Source organism: Sciurus carolinensis, chromosome 4 (assembly GCF_902686445.1).
Source record: "Sciurus carolinensis chromosome 4, mSciCar1.2, whole genome shotgun sequence".
NCBI lineage: Eukaryota > Metazoa > Chordata > Mammalia > Rodentia > Sciuridae > Sciurus > Sciurus carolinensis.
The window spans coordinates 93,253,878-93,268,589 of record NC_062216.1 but is presented as its reverse complement, the minus strand read 5'-3'; the positions used below and the strand labels follow the sequence as shown (position 1 = coordinate 93,268,589).

Here is a 14,712-nt window from a genome sequence, read left to right as displayed (position 1 = left end):
TGCAGAGTTCCTGCAGCTATCTAGCCTCTGAAAAAACAAGACCAAGGACAAAGCCAACACTTTGAAGATGGCAAAGTAGAAAAATGGAAAGAACCTGTGTCTGTGTTGTTTTTGAGATGCTAAATTGACTGCCTTGGAAGCTCTCTGGTGTCTTCCTGTTACATGAAATATTCATTTGCCCTATTGCTGAAGTCATTTTTACCTGTGTCTTCTGTCATAAGCACTCCAAGTGACATCAGCCCATGTATTCTTCTGTATTCTGAGAAGCATATGGGGTAACTGTCAATGAGGCATGCTCTATGATTTGGAGGAGAAGACACACTGGACTTGGGTTCCAGAGCAGTTTACTACCTATATTTTGGATAAGTCACAATTACTCAGTCTTATGATTGTTACCTATAAAATGGTAACTTTGGGGCTGGGGAGCTAGCTCAGTTGGCAGAGTGCTTGCTTTGTAAGCACAAGGCCCTGGGTTCGATTCCCAGCACCCAAAAAAAAAAAAAAAAAAAAAAGGTAACTTTATTTATAGAACCATTGTAAAAAATGAATCATGTTAAGTGAAAGCATTTTGTATATAAATTTCTTTGTATCACTAGATTCTTTTGAAGTTGAATGTAGAGTCTCCAGCTTGGTCTCATGCCCAATTCTGACATTCAGCATTTTTACTATTTTTTTCTTACAATAGCACTATTAAAATGATGTGTTAGGGAATAGCTAGAGCGCAACAAGGCTGAATAGAATTGACTGGCTCCCTCTGGGCCCACTGCAACAGATCATGATTGATTGTCAGTGTCTCCCACATGACAGAATGTAGTGGTACCTGAGCCACTTATATCTCTTCCATGTTATTTTGAGATGTTGTCAATATACTGCTTACTAATTGGTTTTGATTTAGTAGGGTATATAAGCTATGAGCCCAGAAAGTGTCTAAAAGTAGATTTTGTAATTTCTGTAGTTATGTTTTTAGCTACAGATTTGAACAATTTCAAACATAAACTTGTCTTGATTGATTTTTTGTTGTTGTTTGAAGTGCAGGTAAGTGCCCTACTACTGAGTACACCATGAGCTCTCTTAACTGTTTAAATGGAACATAAATGAAACTTCAAATGTTTGTTTTGTTCTTGATGTGATCCTCAAGTATAGTAGTTATTCTGTAATTACATTCACAAAACAGTCTTTCCTGAGTTTTGGATAGCACCTATCTCTAAACTCAAAAATAAAACCAAAACCACCTCACCAACAGAAATTTTGTAAACATTGTTTTATTTTTGTCTTACCTTCAATGAAAAAGCCCTCGTGCCACCAAAACATTTTTTTGAAACACTGAACAGCCTGATGATTATTTTTCTAGACAATTGCTAGATTGTATTGCTTTTAAAAAAATAACTAAGATATATTTTTATTACTTTATTCCTTTTTAAAGCAGCAATATCCCCTCACATTGTCATAAAAATCTAAAATATCTCTAATAGTCCCAAGTGTCTTGTATTTATAATTGTTCTAAGTGTTTCATTAAGATTCTTCAGAAATAAGTGCACTTCTAAAGAGAAAATTAATTTTAAATAAAGAAAACAGGAAATAATCATGGATGCATTCAAAAATTTTTGAATGTTCTGAATCTTAACAATTCAAAGAATGTTTCTAGTATCCAGGGATCTGTACTGATTATTTGCAGACCATCAAAAGATAGCTGTTTCTCCTACCAGTTGAGACTAATCGATTGTCTAAAGGTTTTCTACACTAGAACACAAAAATAAATGTATTTTAAAATATTTTAAAACTTAGATTTATCTTACATAAAGATATGCAGTTTTTTTTTTAACATTGAAGTATGCTATTATGGAAATAAGTGAACCTAATCTGAAACTTTAGCGAAGAACATTTTATATATTCCACATTTGGTATTTTCCATTAAGCTAACTAGCTTTTTAGATCAGTTACATATTTCATTTTAGAAGTGGCTGATTTGTAATTCCTTATTTTCTGACAACACAATGCTTTACTACAGTTAAAGAATTAAAGCTATGTTAATATAATAAATGCATAAAAGAAAAAATATCATAATTTGATTTAATACAAAGGTTTTAATAAAAAGTCAGTGTCTACATTAAATCAGGAAACCGAAAAACCTGAATACAAGCTTTCTATATACTTAGAAAACCAAAAGCACACAATTTATAATAAAATTATTTTAATTCAAAATAGAGTCTAATTTAAAGAAATGTCATTATGCCCAGTTAATTAGATAGGGTTCTGTTATTTAAATTAAATGATTCACCTGAAATACGGGAAATGTATAATAGAGAAAATTAAATCTCAAGGGTACTTTGCAAATTACCTAGTTAATTTGCATCATGAATCAAATTCGTAGCTTCCAGAGGGCAGACACAGTCTTTAATTGCTTTGAGAGAGGCACTTAAGAAATGCTTTTGATGAGGAGAAATCCCTAAAGAGTGAACCACTCTATTAACTCCAGTGAAGAATGAGACTCTAAACAAAGCAAACTTTCCAAAATGTCCCTTCTAATGCCAAGAAATTGTAACTGTTTCCAAGTTCTTTCTGATAATAATGAGGGAAATAAACTAATGTGCTGTTCTTATATGCTCCTTTATATTAATTGCAATCTCTGTTGACTTGAATTAATGGTATTCTTCTGTTCTAGCAGTTATGATACTTGAACTAGAGAACACTGCAGTTTCTGTCTACCTATTCATTAGCACACTAGTGGAAAACAGTCCTTTTAAAAGAAAATAGGAAAAAATCATGGTTGCAGCGAAATAGTCATTTTGATATTCTGAATTTAACAATTCAAAGACAGAATGTGTCTAGTAGCCAGGGACCTCTGCTGATTAAAATCCCCTTTTAAAAAAGGATGTGTTGGAGTGAGAAATCTCACAAACCCCAGCAGGAGTTAAAGGATCTTTTTAAAAATTAAAAGCAGTTAGAAAAATCAGTTAAATTGAGATAATCCAGAGTTTTCAAAATTTTCTCTCCTAAATATTCAATCAGATGATCTAACTAGGAAAATGGAGATGAACTACTAGCTGAACACATAAAAAGTACTCAACAAATGCTTACAAATAAAGAAAACAAACAAAAGGAGGGGGACACACCAGGATGGCCTTACTGAAATATTGGGAGTTACCTAGCAGCAACAATTTTCAGTTTTTGTAGATTTGCATAATGCTCCTCTGCAATTCTTTCCCCTTAGGAAAGACATCCTACAAATAAGTCATTACTTTGGGTCACAGATAATTCTATCAATTAACAGTTATGATAAACATAAGGCCATTCTTTAATACAATATTATTATCTTCAACTAGTACATATGAAACCAAAACCTGGGAAAGTCATTTTAGAATTAAAATGTTGAGCAAGAAAACATTATTTAATTCTTAGGGAAATACCCAAAGATTTTGATGCTGCCATTTCTCTCTCTATTCCTCTAATCACAACCTCTTGGCCTGCATTTACTTCTTTAATCCTATTGGTATTAAGCCACAGTGATGCAGCTCGACCCAAATAGTGCTGCCCTCAAATAAGCTGACCTCCATCAGAGAGAGATCTTTCATGTCTGAATACAACATTCCACAGGAAAGCAAAATTCTATTCTGTTGTGACATCCACTCTGTTCAGGATCTTTGGTACATTTGGAGCATAAGAAAATAATGGCACAATAATACAAGTACTATCAAAGGAAAAATTTCATCAAAAGAAATAAAATGTAACTATCCATGATATGTAACAACTTTCTATAAAACCAAAGTAAATAGCTCTTTGTTCTCTATAAGTCCATTTACATAATCAGAAGTCTGACATTTAAAAAAATAGTTTAATAAAAATACACTAGGTTCTACAAGCCAGCCTTCATGGTCATTTCTGAAATTCAACTCACCATAATCAAACTAAAATAATGCCATGTCTTCTTATTAAAAAAGAAGTCCTCTTGTCACAAAAAAGCAACTTTACATTTTGTAATACAGTACATCTCCCTATGAGTATACAGATATGTATATAAAGGTCATCAGTATTTCTGACCACAAAGTAAATATCTTAGTGGAGTTCTGAGTGAAGGTGTTAAAACTTCCTTTTCCTCATTAGAAACTTGTCACTCCCTACTGTGGAGTTTATGTAATAACTTGATGATTAATTCTATTTTTTTAAAGAACCAGTGTATTCTTTTTTAAATTTCTTAAAACCATTACAGAAATTGTCTTCATATATATTCTAGAGATGTCCAAACAAATGGGGCAAATGTTCTAACACCAACTATGGAAGATGGCTTTTACTGATTATCTAGACCCATAAGATTTGCAGTGAATCAGCAATACTGCAGTGTTACCTACAGGTTAGCCTATGTTGCTTTAAATGATATGTATTTCTCCTGAATTGATTAGAGGTGTTACAGTTCAAAGCCACAGCACACACAGGCAGAATGGACCTTAATACGCACGTAGGCAGTGCAGTTAGAAAGGGATGTACGTTCCTTTTATTCCAGTACCTTCGTATAATAAAGTTAACAAAAACAATATTTAAAAAAAAAAAAAAAGCAGGTGGCACTGCCACCTATTCCTGTAGTAGTCTTAGAAATCCTAATCCTGTAGAATTTCCTCTTGTAGTCAATAAGCACCACCGTCTTCAGGGTATTTCAGTGTCTTGTTACCTACGCCAAGCAAGCCTGGTGATGCAGCTACCTGAGTTCTCTTGGTTGTGGGCGAATGTGATCTTCATTCATAATTTCCCAGCTTCATGTAGGTGGGGATAGAGCCACGCTGAGTCAACCCTTCAAACCTTTTGTAGGTATAATTGAGAAAGACCCAGTCTTTGGATTTGTAGTCTGGTTCTGTGGTATTTGGCACTAGAAAGATAGAAAAATCAACCAAGAATAAAAAAAGTCATTAATAAAATATTCTCTTAGACTTTTAATCGCATGAGTTATAAGCTTATCTTACCTGTTGTAAGATATCAGATTCAGGGAAGTCATCAAAATTTGAAGTGTCATCGATGCTCTTGATTTCTATAGGGATTGCTGCTGGCCTTTCCCTATTAAATAAGGTATTGAGTAACTATGGTAAATTTTCTTGAATCTTTATTTTCCAACAAATAATTCTTGAAATTTGCATGCTATTTTTCTAGATATTACAAAGGCCAATGACATTTACTGTGGCTATGGGAATAGTTAAGTGGATTTCAAATAGTTGAGTACAATTTTTTTTATCAAAATATTTTCATTTACTTCGAATTTTATATTTCTGTACCAAGACTTTTTCAAGCTATTTTTAAGTGAAAAAGAGCTAATGCAAGGGGGAAACAAGATATTTATTTAAAAGATTTTACAGTTATATAAAATAAGAATATAGTAAGGATTGGATTCTACTTAAGTGATATAGACTAGAATACATCTAGTAGAAGATCCATAAATTCAAAGTTATTTGGGAACAAGGTACTACATATTTGTGATGAAATATGAATGCAAAAACTTCTCAGTTTCTACAAGTTTCAAGTGGGCATATTAGGTTTTAAAAAAAAAACTAGTCATGAAAATGCCTTCTTATCATGCTAAAAACATTTGGCTATAAAAACTTTTAAAAGAAACTACCCCTTTTTATTGCATTTTCTTTGGGTACCGGGACTGACCTCAGGGGCACTCAACCACTGACCACATCCCCAGTCCCTATTTTTTATTTTATTTAGAGACGGTCTCACTGAGTTGCTTGCACCTCACTTTTGCTGAGGCTGGCTCTGAACTCGAGATCCTCCTGCCTCAGTTTCCGAGCCGCTGGGATTACAGGCATGTGCCCCTGTGCCTGACTTAAATTAAGACATTCTTCAACACATGTTTAATGAATCTGTTAGGTGTTAAATTTACAAGATTATGTAAAAGGTACTAATGGTACTAAATAAAAGGTACCATAATGGATATTAGCCTAAAATAAGTCATTTAGCTATAGCCAGTATAGTCTTACTTATACAACCCAGAAAAACACTGACTTAATACACATTATAATAGTGGTACTTCTTGTATTTAATCTAGCAGAATTAGATGTAATTTATCACTATATCTAGAAACTCATTTTACTCAGACTTCTCCCATTCAAGACTAGGAACATACCTTATATGTCCCCAGTCTACACCTCAAAAAAGGGATGACTTTTTATTTCTTCTACTCCGCTATTTCCCAATTCTATTTTCAGAATCAATGCAAAATCTAGAACAAGGAAACAAATTACATACAAATTATATCTAAATTACTCAGGTTACATTATTTCAAATGTTTTATTTTTTTAAAGCATTACAATTTTTTCCTATTTATGGTAGTTTATATTTATTGTGGAAAATGTGGATGAAAATAAAAATTATCCGTAATTTGTACTATTTAGGGATACTTACTATAAATATTTTGAAGCTATTTCCTTCTGTTCTCTTATGAGGATATTAAAAATATTGTGTTGAAAAAGTAGTGATTATTTTAGGATTACTTTTTCATATACTGAGAAAATTTCCAAGTTATTTTTCTACCAAATTCATGTTCTAAATTTGTATATGGAGATATTACAATTTATTAGCTAGTACATTATTGTTGAATATTTAGATGGTTTCCAATTTTCATGACTAAAACAATACTATGATAAAACACATTTTAATGTTTATATACATCTAATTATCTGCATAAGCAAAAATTCTAGAAGCAGAGTTGCTAGCTCTAAAGTCATATGCGGTTTAAAGAGTTTTTAACAATCTGCTGCCATTCCCACCGATTGTTCCATTATAATCCTTCCAGCGATTCACAACAGCACCCAAATACATCTTAGTTATAGACTAGAATGGAATCTTTGCTTAGATGACCTCATCTACAGACTTTCATAAAAATGAGTTCCTACCACTAAAAATTTCCTTTCCCTTTTCTCTTAATAGGATTAGGTCACTGCATTCTAACAGGAGTGACATTTTGCTTTTAATGTGTATCAGTTCCTGAAACAAAACAAGACTTCTTCCCTCTTAACTACTTTTCTCCCTACAACTTCCTTTTAAGAGTTTACATTAAAAAAAAAAAAACCTTTTTATTTATTGACCCTCTTTGGTTAGTAGATCAGTGGTTTCCACTCTTGACACACAAAAGTAAACTAGATCTTTTAGGTACCTGTTTCAGACACCCTGAAATCCTCTAGGAATTTAAACACTAACCTGAGAATTAAATCCTTGGCTTTTTCAGAGATAGGTACTTCTGGATGGAAATACTAAAGTTTCTTTCCAGTTCATCACTTTTCTGTATGTTTCTTTGAGGTGTTTCAGAGCAGAAAGGTGGATAGGCCTAATGTCACAAAGAAACAAAAGCTTCGTCAGCTTTTGTGATTAATTAAATTATACCTACTAAATATGTGCACAAGAACAACACACTGAATGCTGTATTTAATTTTTAAAATGCCACCATTCATCAATTTACACAAAGTTGCCAACAGAGTCAATAAAGGATTTAAAGCACCCCCTCCTCCATATTTTACCTGAAAAGCCATGCAGATACATGGAGTTCAGGTAAATACCTGCCTTCCTACAACAGGATCCCTAAAGTTCACTGGTATTTGTCAGTATATAGTAAATATTGAGGAATGTTACAAATAGGTTTATAGTAGTTCAACTATTTAGTCCATAATATCTGTAACACATTCAAACAATCCCACTTCAAGGTAATGTAATATCATGTATATAAGTTAATGACCGAACATACCTATTAACATTTCATACAGAATCACTCCAAAGACCACCAGTCACACAATTTGTTGTAACCAGTCTGCATGAAGACTTCTGGGAGCAATGAATCTGGGTCCCAACTGTGGAATATGCCTGCAAAGGAGCAGCTTATCAAATACCACATTCTCAACATTAAAAAACAAAACACAAAACATAACAAAAATAACCAACTACCTGAGTATGGTTTACTATTGAAAAAAGTAATGTATAGAAAGGTTAATTTTTCCTTTAATAACTTATTCTGCATGCTTATCATATGCAAGGCTTGGTGAGCCATTCAGGAAGCTATGCAGTTTTACCACTAAGCCTCACCCCCACTCTTTTATTTTTATTTGAGATAAGGTCTTAGCTAAGTTGCTAAGATAGCTTTGAACTCATGATCCTCCTGCCTCAGCCTACTGAGTCATTGGGTCACAGGTGTGCTCCATTGTGTCTGGCTTCATTCTAATTCATACAAAATCCTACAAAAACTTTCTTTAAGGGTAGTCTCAATGACAGCAGGGCGCTATTTGTAATGTACAAAGCAGATTTTATCATCTCAACAACCTGGGAGAGACATGATTGGTAGTTAGTGGGCAGGAGAAAATTTCCTGTCCCAAATAGTAAAAAAACACTTTTCACTTCTCCTTTGGAAACCCTGATACAGCACAGGATGACTACTGGCCACGAACAGTAACCTATGATTACCTTTGAAAACTATAAATAGGGGGTAAAGAATTCTCCCATATTTTTAACCAGTATTCATTATTTTCTGTTACAAGTAGGAACACTGCAATTCTTTCTCAGTCATGAAGTCTGATCTAAAAGTGACACAATTAAAGTAGAATGGAATTTTCCTCAATGCATAGCTCAATACATCTAAAAAACACTGAATTCTTTTAAAATATATTTAGGAATGATAATTTTATTGCTTGTTCCATCAAGCAGTAACATCTGATGTGTTACAGTGTGCCTGTGATTGCTGAGTCGTAATTCCAAACCACACTGCCTACCTCTCAACTCATGCCCCTCAGTGATGAGCAGTGTTCTTCTGAGGTTCCATCTCATGTGCACACTGGCACCTTTTCTTTTCCCTGCTCTGCACTGTCACTTATAAAGGAGTAATCTGGGCACAGGAATAACCTGAGTCCTTTTGTGTTGCCAGCACTTTGTAATTTACCATAGGAGAATGTTCATCCACTTCCTCATTCAACCAACAAATATTTATCAACATGAACTGTTTTACAGAGTTTTCAATTACTTGGCTAATAAGAAAATAAGTTCAATAATGCAAAGGTCATTTACTTGGTTTTAGAGGGGGTTTAACTATTATTTTTCAGTCTATTTACTTCCCTAAAGGAATGGTGAGTTAAAATCCCTATTTATTACTTGATTGAATTGAACAATATTTATAGAGTGTCTACATGTGCCAGGCATTGTAATGAGAAACAAGAAAAACAAAGTCAAAAGGCACATTCTTCATATTAAGAATGTTCACAGTTCCAGTAACAAGATAAAGGGAAAGAGGGAAAGGGGGAAACAATTCTTATCAATTTGCTAAGTAATAGAGGGGAAATAGTATAGGGTTAAAGCAGTGTAATTCTACAATAAGGAATGATTAAATTTACCTGTGGCAATTTGTTTTTGTGTGTGGGGGATTGGTTATTGGGGACCTAACCCAAGGGCCCTTTATCACTGAGCTATATCCTCAGCCCTGTTTTACTTTTTATTTTGAGAAAGGGTTCTCGTTAAGTTTCTGAGGCTGCCCACAAACCAGTGATCCTCCTGTCTCAGCCTCCCAAGCTGCTGGGATTATGGGACGCACCACCCCACCCAGGCACGAGGCAAAGTTTTGTATCTATTCTATCATAACACTGTTGACATCCCAAACTTCCTATTTACTTGATCTATAAAGAAGTTCATAGAAACTGACAACCACTTTATTTACTGATTGGTATTTGTTATACCAGGATTTATATCACAGCACAGAAAATGAGGAAATGGAAATCTCAAGTCATCATTACATACACTCAATAAGTTTTATTACAGTGTTACTTACTATTAAGCAGATGAATTACTTATTCATGGGAATTCTCAATAAAGTACTCCAAAGTTAAATCATAAGGTAAACTCAAGTTGCTTTATAGGCAAGGAAATTATAAACGAAACTAAGAAAACTGTGTGAGGCCAGAACAAGCACCATCAATGCAATGAAGGAAGTACTCATCACTGTGGAAGACAAAACAATCAACTAGAAAACAGGAGATTTTAAAAACCAGTACACAAAATTCTTTCTTAAAAATGTGGTTGACTCACCAGTTGTCTCCTGTTTTTCTTCCATGTTTCTGCTTTCCTCTTTGAGTTCATGTTCTGAAATGCTAATTTCAACAAGACAGAATTATAATCACAAGGGAAAAACTTCTAACAAAAGACAATCACATATACACATCTAAAACACAGGGTAAATTGGTTGAGCAGGGAGAGGAAGGGAGAAAACGCTCATTTCTAAACAGTATTGCATTAAACCAACTATAATATTTTAATCAAAATTTAAAAGCAAACTTACAGAAGGTCACTTGGCGGGTTGTGTGTGAGATTTCTGTAGAATTCAGCTCCTGTGAGCTTTCTTTAACCCGTGCATAAACCAAAATCAGATAATTTTACATGTCCCTAAAAAAAATTTCAGTAAAACCAGATTATCTTAACTTTGAAGACAAAGGTCTTACTATAAACTCCTTTTTTAAATGCAACCATTATAAAAATCTTTGGCTTGAAATTCATACAAGTAAAAATGTAAACTTAGAAATATTTGAGGAGGATTATTTTTAAAAAATATAAAATGGAAGGAGATAAAAAGACAGCCATGGATTGATTCCCAGCCTTGGAAGAGAGAGAGAGAGAGAGAGAGAGAGAGAGAGAGAGAGAGAGTGTTTATGTGTGTGGTCAGTCATAGCCCCATGATGTATTCCACTCCAGAGTCCTCTTCTATTATGCTTTCTGACATAATGTTGTTTAGTAATAATCTAAATTGCAGTTGTACATCTTTAAACCTAAAATTAGCTTTACTCTATAAAATAATCAGCAACCTTGTAATTCACCAGGTTTATGCACATGCCTTGGCATCCAATAAAGGTTGTCTGGCTTGATATCCCGATGGATGAAGCCCAACTGGTGGATTGCATCTATTGCCAGAACAGTCTCTGAAATGTAGAACTGTGTTTCTCTTCTGTCAATGTATCCTTCTTCATTACCAATGTCATCATGTCACCTAAGTAAAGGGAAGTATCATATTATTGAAATACCTCAAAAGGGGAAATACCCTGCAAAGCTTTCTTTGTATTTTTACAATGTACGTCTGATCTGGCATTTATGATCCACCCAGTATAACTCTAACCATCTCTGGAGCCAAACAAAGTGCATTGCATAAGCAAATTTTCATGTAATGGTTTTAGGGTAGAGAGGGTTTTTTTTTTTGTTTTTTTGTGGTGCTGGGATTGAAACCAGGCCTTGGCACTTGTGAGGCAAGCACTCTACCAACTGAGCTATATCCCCAGCCCTGGGGTAGAGGATTTGAAACCAAATCAGAAGAGAGTTGATAATGAAGTAATATCATGCAATATCCAGAATAAGTTGCTGAGGAAAATAAGTCAAACTGCAAAGACAGAATAAATGCACCAGGAAACCAGACATATTCTTTAAAGTTTCAAAAACAGCTGAGTCCTTAGTTCAACAAAAACAGGACATTAGCCCACTTTAAAAGTCACTTGTAGACATTCTTTTGTTTTCAAGAAAATTTTTTCTTTAAAAACGGGCAAATAAGTAGTTTTTAGTACTATAAACACTGGTGCATTGCAACATAAATTGACAACTGGTAACGTTTTCTCAATATGCTTTGAGTCTTTAAAAAAAACTATAGAAGTATCTTTGTCCTCCACTCCCATTCTATTTCCCATTCCCTCTTCACTGAGTAATGATGGATGCATTTAGTTTGGTGTGTATCCTTCTGGTTCATTTATAAAATATGGTTTCACATACATATATATTAATCTATAAATTTATAGTTGGTTTTTAAAAAATTATACAGATGGTATCAAATTATGTGATTTCACAGCTTGTTTTTTTAGAAGTTTTTTTTTTTTTAAATATTTTTAGTTGTAGATGGACACGATATCGTTTATTTATTTATTTAATTTTTATGTGTGCTGAGAATCCAATCCAGTGCCTCTCACACACGCTAAGCAATCCTCTACCACTGAGTCACAACCCCAGCTCTCAGAGCTTGTTTTATTTCACTCCACTGTTTCTGAGACTATACTGTTGAATCAGATAGAGCTTATGACTTTTAACTACAGTAAAACTAATTTCCATCACATAATTATGACAGATTTTATTCTTCTATACTTCTACTGATGGGCATGTAGTTTTTGCTCGCTATTATGCCAATGCTGGGATAAGCATTCTTTCACAGGTTTCTTGTACCCATGTAGGGAGAATCTCCAGGGAATACAGCCAGTTGTGGAAGTACTAGATTAGGATCACAGGCCACGTGCATGTTCAGCTTCACTGAACATCTCCTAAATTGCTCTCCAACAAAATTAGAGATCTGCTTACAGGAGGCTAGTATCTTCTGCAGCCTTACCAATACCACAGTATTATCAGACTTGAAGGCTTTGATAATCTGATGAGCATGAAATGGTACACCATTCCTATTTAAACTGCATTTCCCTGAATATAGGTGAAGTTGAACATTTTGCTATATAAACCAGCCAGAGTTTTTCTTCTGTTCACTGTCATTTGGCCACTGGGTATTTGTGTTTTTATTTTATGGCTTTTTGTTTTAACTCTACACTTGTAACAATCTAATTGTTACAGAGAACCCAGAATGGCAGTATTTAAAATGTGCCAATCTAATCCATTGCTTCAAATTGATTTGATTTGATCTGATTCATGGTCAAAATTAACATTATATTATAGAATTCTGAAAAACTGTGAGTATATAAACCTCATAACTAGAACTATAAAAGCAAACCTAATCAACAAAGTTAGTATTATATATAAAGATATGGTTGGTCAGTTTGTCATTGCTATGTTTTCTTACCTCCAGGAAGAAATTCCATGATGAGATAAAGGTTCCTCTTATCCTGAAACTGTAAAACATCTTCACCACCCAGGCACCATCTGCTTCCACCAAAATATCTCTTTCTGCTCGGATATGTGCCACCTAGATGAATACATTTTTGAAAAATAATTGTAACACATTATATGTTTTTCAAACTTCCCTCTCACAATTATTCATCCATAATTGTCCCGAAGGAAAACTGGAATTTGAAAAAAGATTTGAAACATAATGCATGTTCACATTCTCATTATAGCTTATATCTTTAGGGTTGAAAAGATGAGATCAACAGGTATATTATGGAAAGCTGAGGGCTTTGAGGTAGGGTAAAGACTAGTCCACAATTTTTCCAACCAGGAACCTCTCAACCCAAGCAAGAATCCTGGCTTTATTACATAAATTCAGGACCTCAGTTTGACTTTAAGTTAAAAGTAGTAAGCAATGCCCTGTAGATTAGTATCACAAGCTAAAAACAGCAAACTACTTTTAGCTATTAAACAAAGGGCTAGTTTGACCTTTGTTTTTATAAGGAAGAACATTTGTAATAACTTTGTATTATATTATTTTTAGAAAATCTCTAATCATTGGTTACAGTAAATTAGTATAAGTTTTTGAGGTTTTGTCGGACCATAATTACTTGTTATATCATTATGTAAAAATTATAGACTAGAACTTTTATAAACTGAATAATTTATGAGGTTGGTATAACTTCAGTTTCCAGATGCTCTTGCATAGTATATTTATATATTCTTTGTTCAAGGATTAATCAAGATTTGTTTTATACTTTTGATATTTTCACTGTGTACCACTAAGAATTCTGGTCCAAAGCACATTGAAAGCCACATATTTGAAAGCCTTTTAAGAATAATAAAATCTGATCTGCTTGAGATATCATTTTGTGGAATTACTGTTACTGCCTGGTTCAGTAAAAGCTGAGAGCACAGCAAAAGAAGTCAAGAACTAAGAATCAAAACTGGAATCAAAGAACTCTATAATCTCTCTGGATTTGGTCTCATTAAGGGAAAAAAATGAAAATAAAAATTGTACCAAATTTTTGTACAAAGCATTTTAAGACAGTAAAGGAAAAGCCCTGAACTTTTGGAGTTGTATGTGATGTTGTCAGGAAAAACACCCATATCATCATAACTTGGCTTGATTATTTTAAAATATCTTAAAGCCAGATTACAGAGTATATTTCCCAAATGGACAGAAGGTTGGAAAGGATGATATGATGATGTAGCAGCAGGAGGGCTGTGACTTGATTTTGTGGTGTGTTTATTAGCACTAGAGTAACTGTGACAAACCCTGAAATACATAGAATTCGATAGGAAAGGTTTTCTAAAACGAAATTCAGTGGTAAAAATGCAGATTAATTTATGGGGGTGGGGGACAATTCCAAAATGCAAAACTGACTGCAAGTTGGTAAGACATCCTCTGTATAAGAAATAACAGTAGTCCAGAGGCTCCTCAACTTCTAGTGAAATACTTGACATCATGCTGTCCAATACAAATGTAATGCAAGTCACATATGTAATTTTAAATTTCCCCAGTAGCCACAAATAAAGCAAAAAAAAAAAAAAGAGCTAGGTGAGATTAACCTTTAGTAATTATAATCTGATATATCTAAATTAATATCTAATGATATAAAATTGAGATATTTTATATTTTTTGGCCCTGAGACTTCATTTAGTGTGTATTTTACATTTTTTATTAGTACATCTCATCAGAGTGGCTACATTCTATTGCCCAGTAGTCACATATGCTAGTAGTCTGACTACAGCTTGAACTAACTGCAACCTTGTGTCTCTCTTCTAAAACTGAATCTAGAACTTATCCCATTATGGCTAAGTTAGATTCCTACTTACCTC

General features: G+C 33.8%; 1 protein-coding gene across 1 annotated transcript in view; it reads right to left on the bottom strand.

The window, feature by feature from the left end:
• Positions 1–1,252: 1,252 nt before the first annotated feature.
• The window catches only part of Stk38l (serine/threonine kinase 38 like), a 76,557-nt gene continuing 63,097 nt past the window's right edge, over positions 1,253–14,712 (bottom strand). The window contains 17 exon segments of the mRNA XM_053743394.1: positions 1,253–4,875; positions 4,948–5,043; positions 6,113–6,137; positions 6,140–6,179; positions 6,181–6,208; positions 7,186–7,229; positions 7,231–7,278; positions 7,280–7,310; positions 7,726–7,756; positions 7,759–7,824; positions 7,827–7,842; positions 10,045–10,106; positions 10,287–10,398; positions 10,840–10,952; positions 10,955–10,996; positions 12,827–12,877; positions 12,880–12,949. Of these exon segments, the coding sequence (XP_053599369.1) occupies positions 4,728–4,875; positions 4,948–5,043; positions 6,113–6,137; positions 6,140–6,179; positions 6,181–6,208; positions 7,186–7,229; positions 7,231–7,278; positions 7,280–7,310; positions 7,726–7,756; positions 7,759–7,824; positions 7,827–7,842; positions 10,045–10,106; positions 10,287–10,398; positions 10,840–10,952; positions 10,955–10,996; positions 12,827–12,877; positions 12,880–12,949 (1,023 nt within the window). The 3' untranslated portion in view covers positions 1,253–4,727.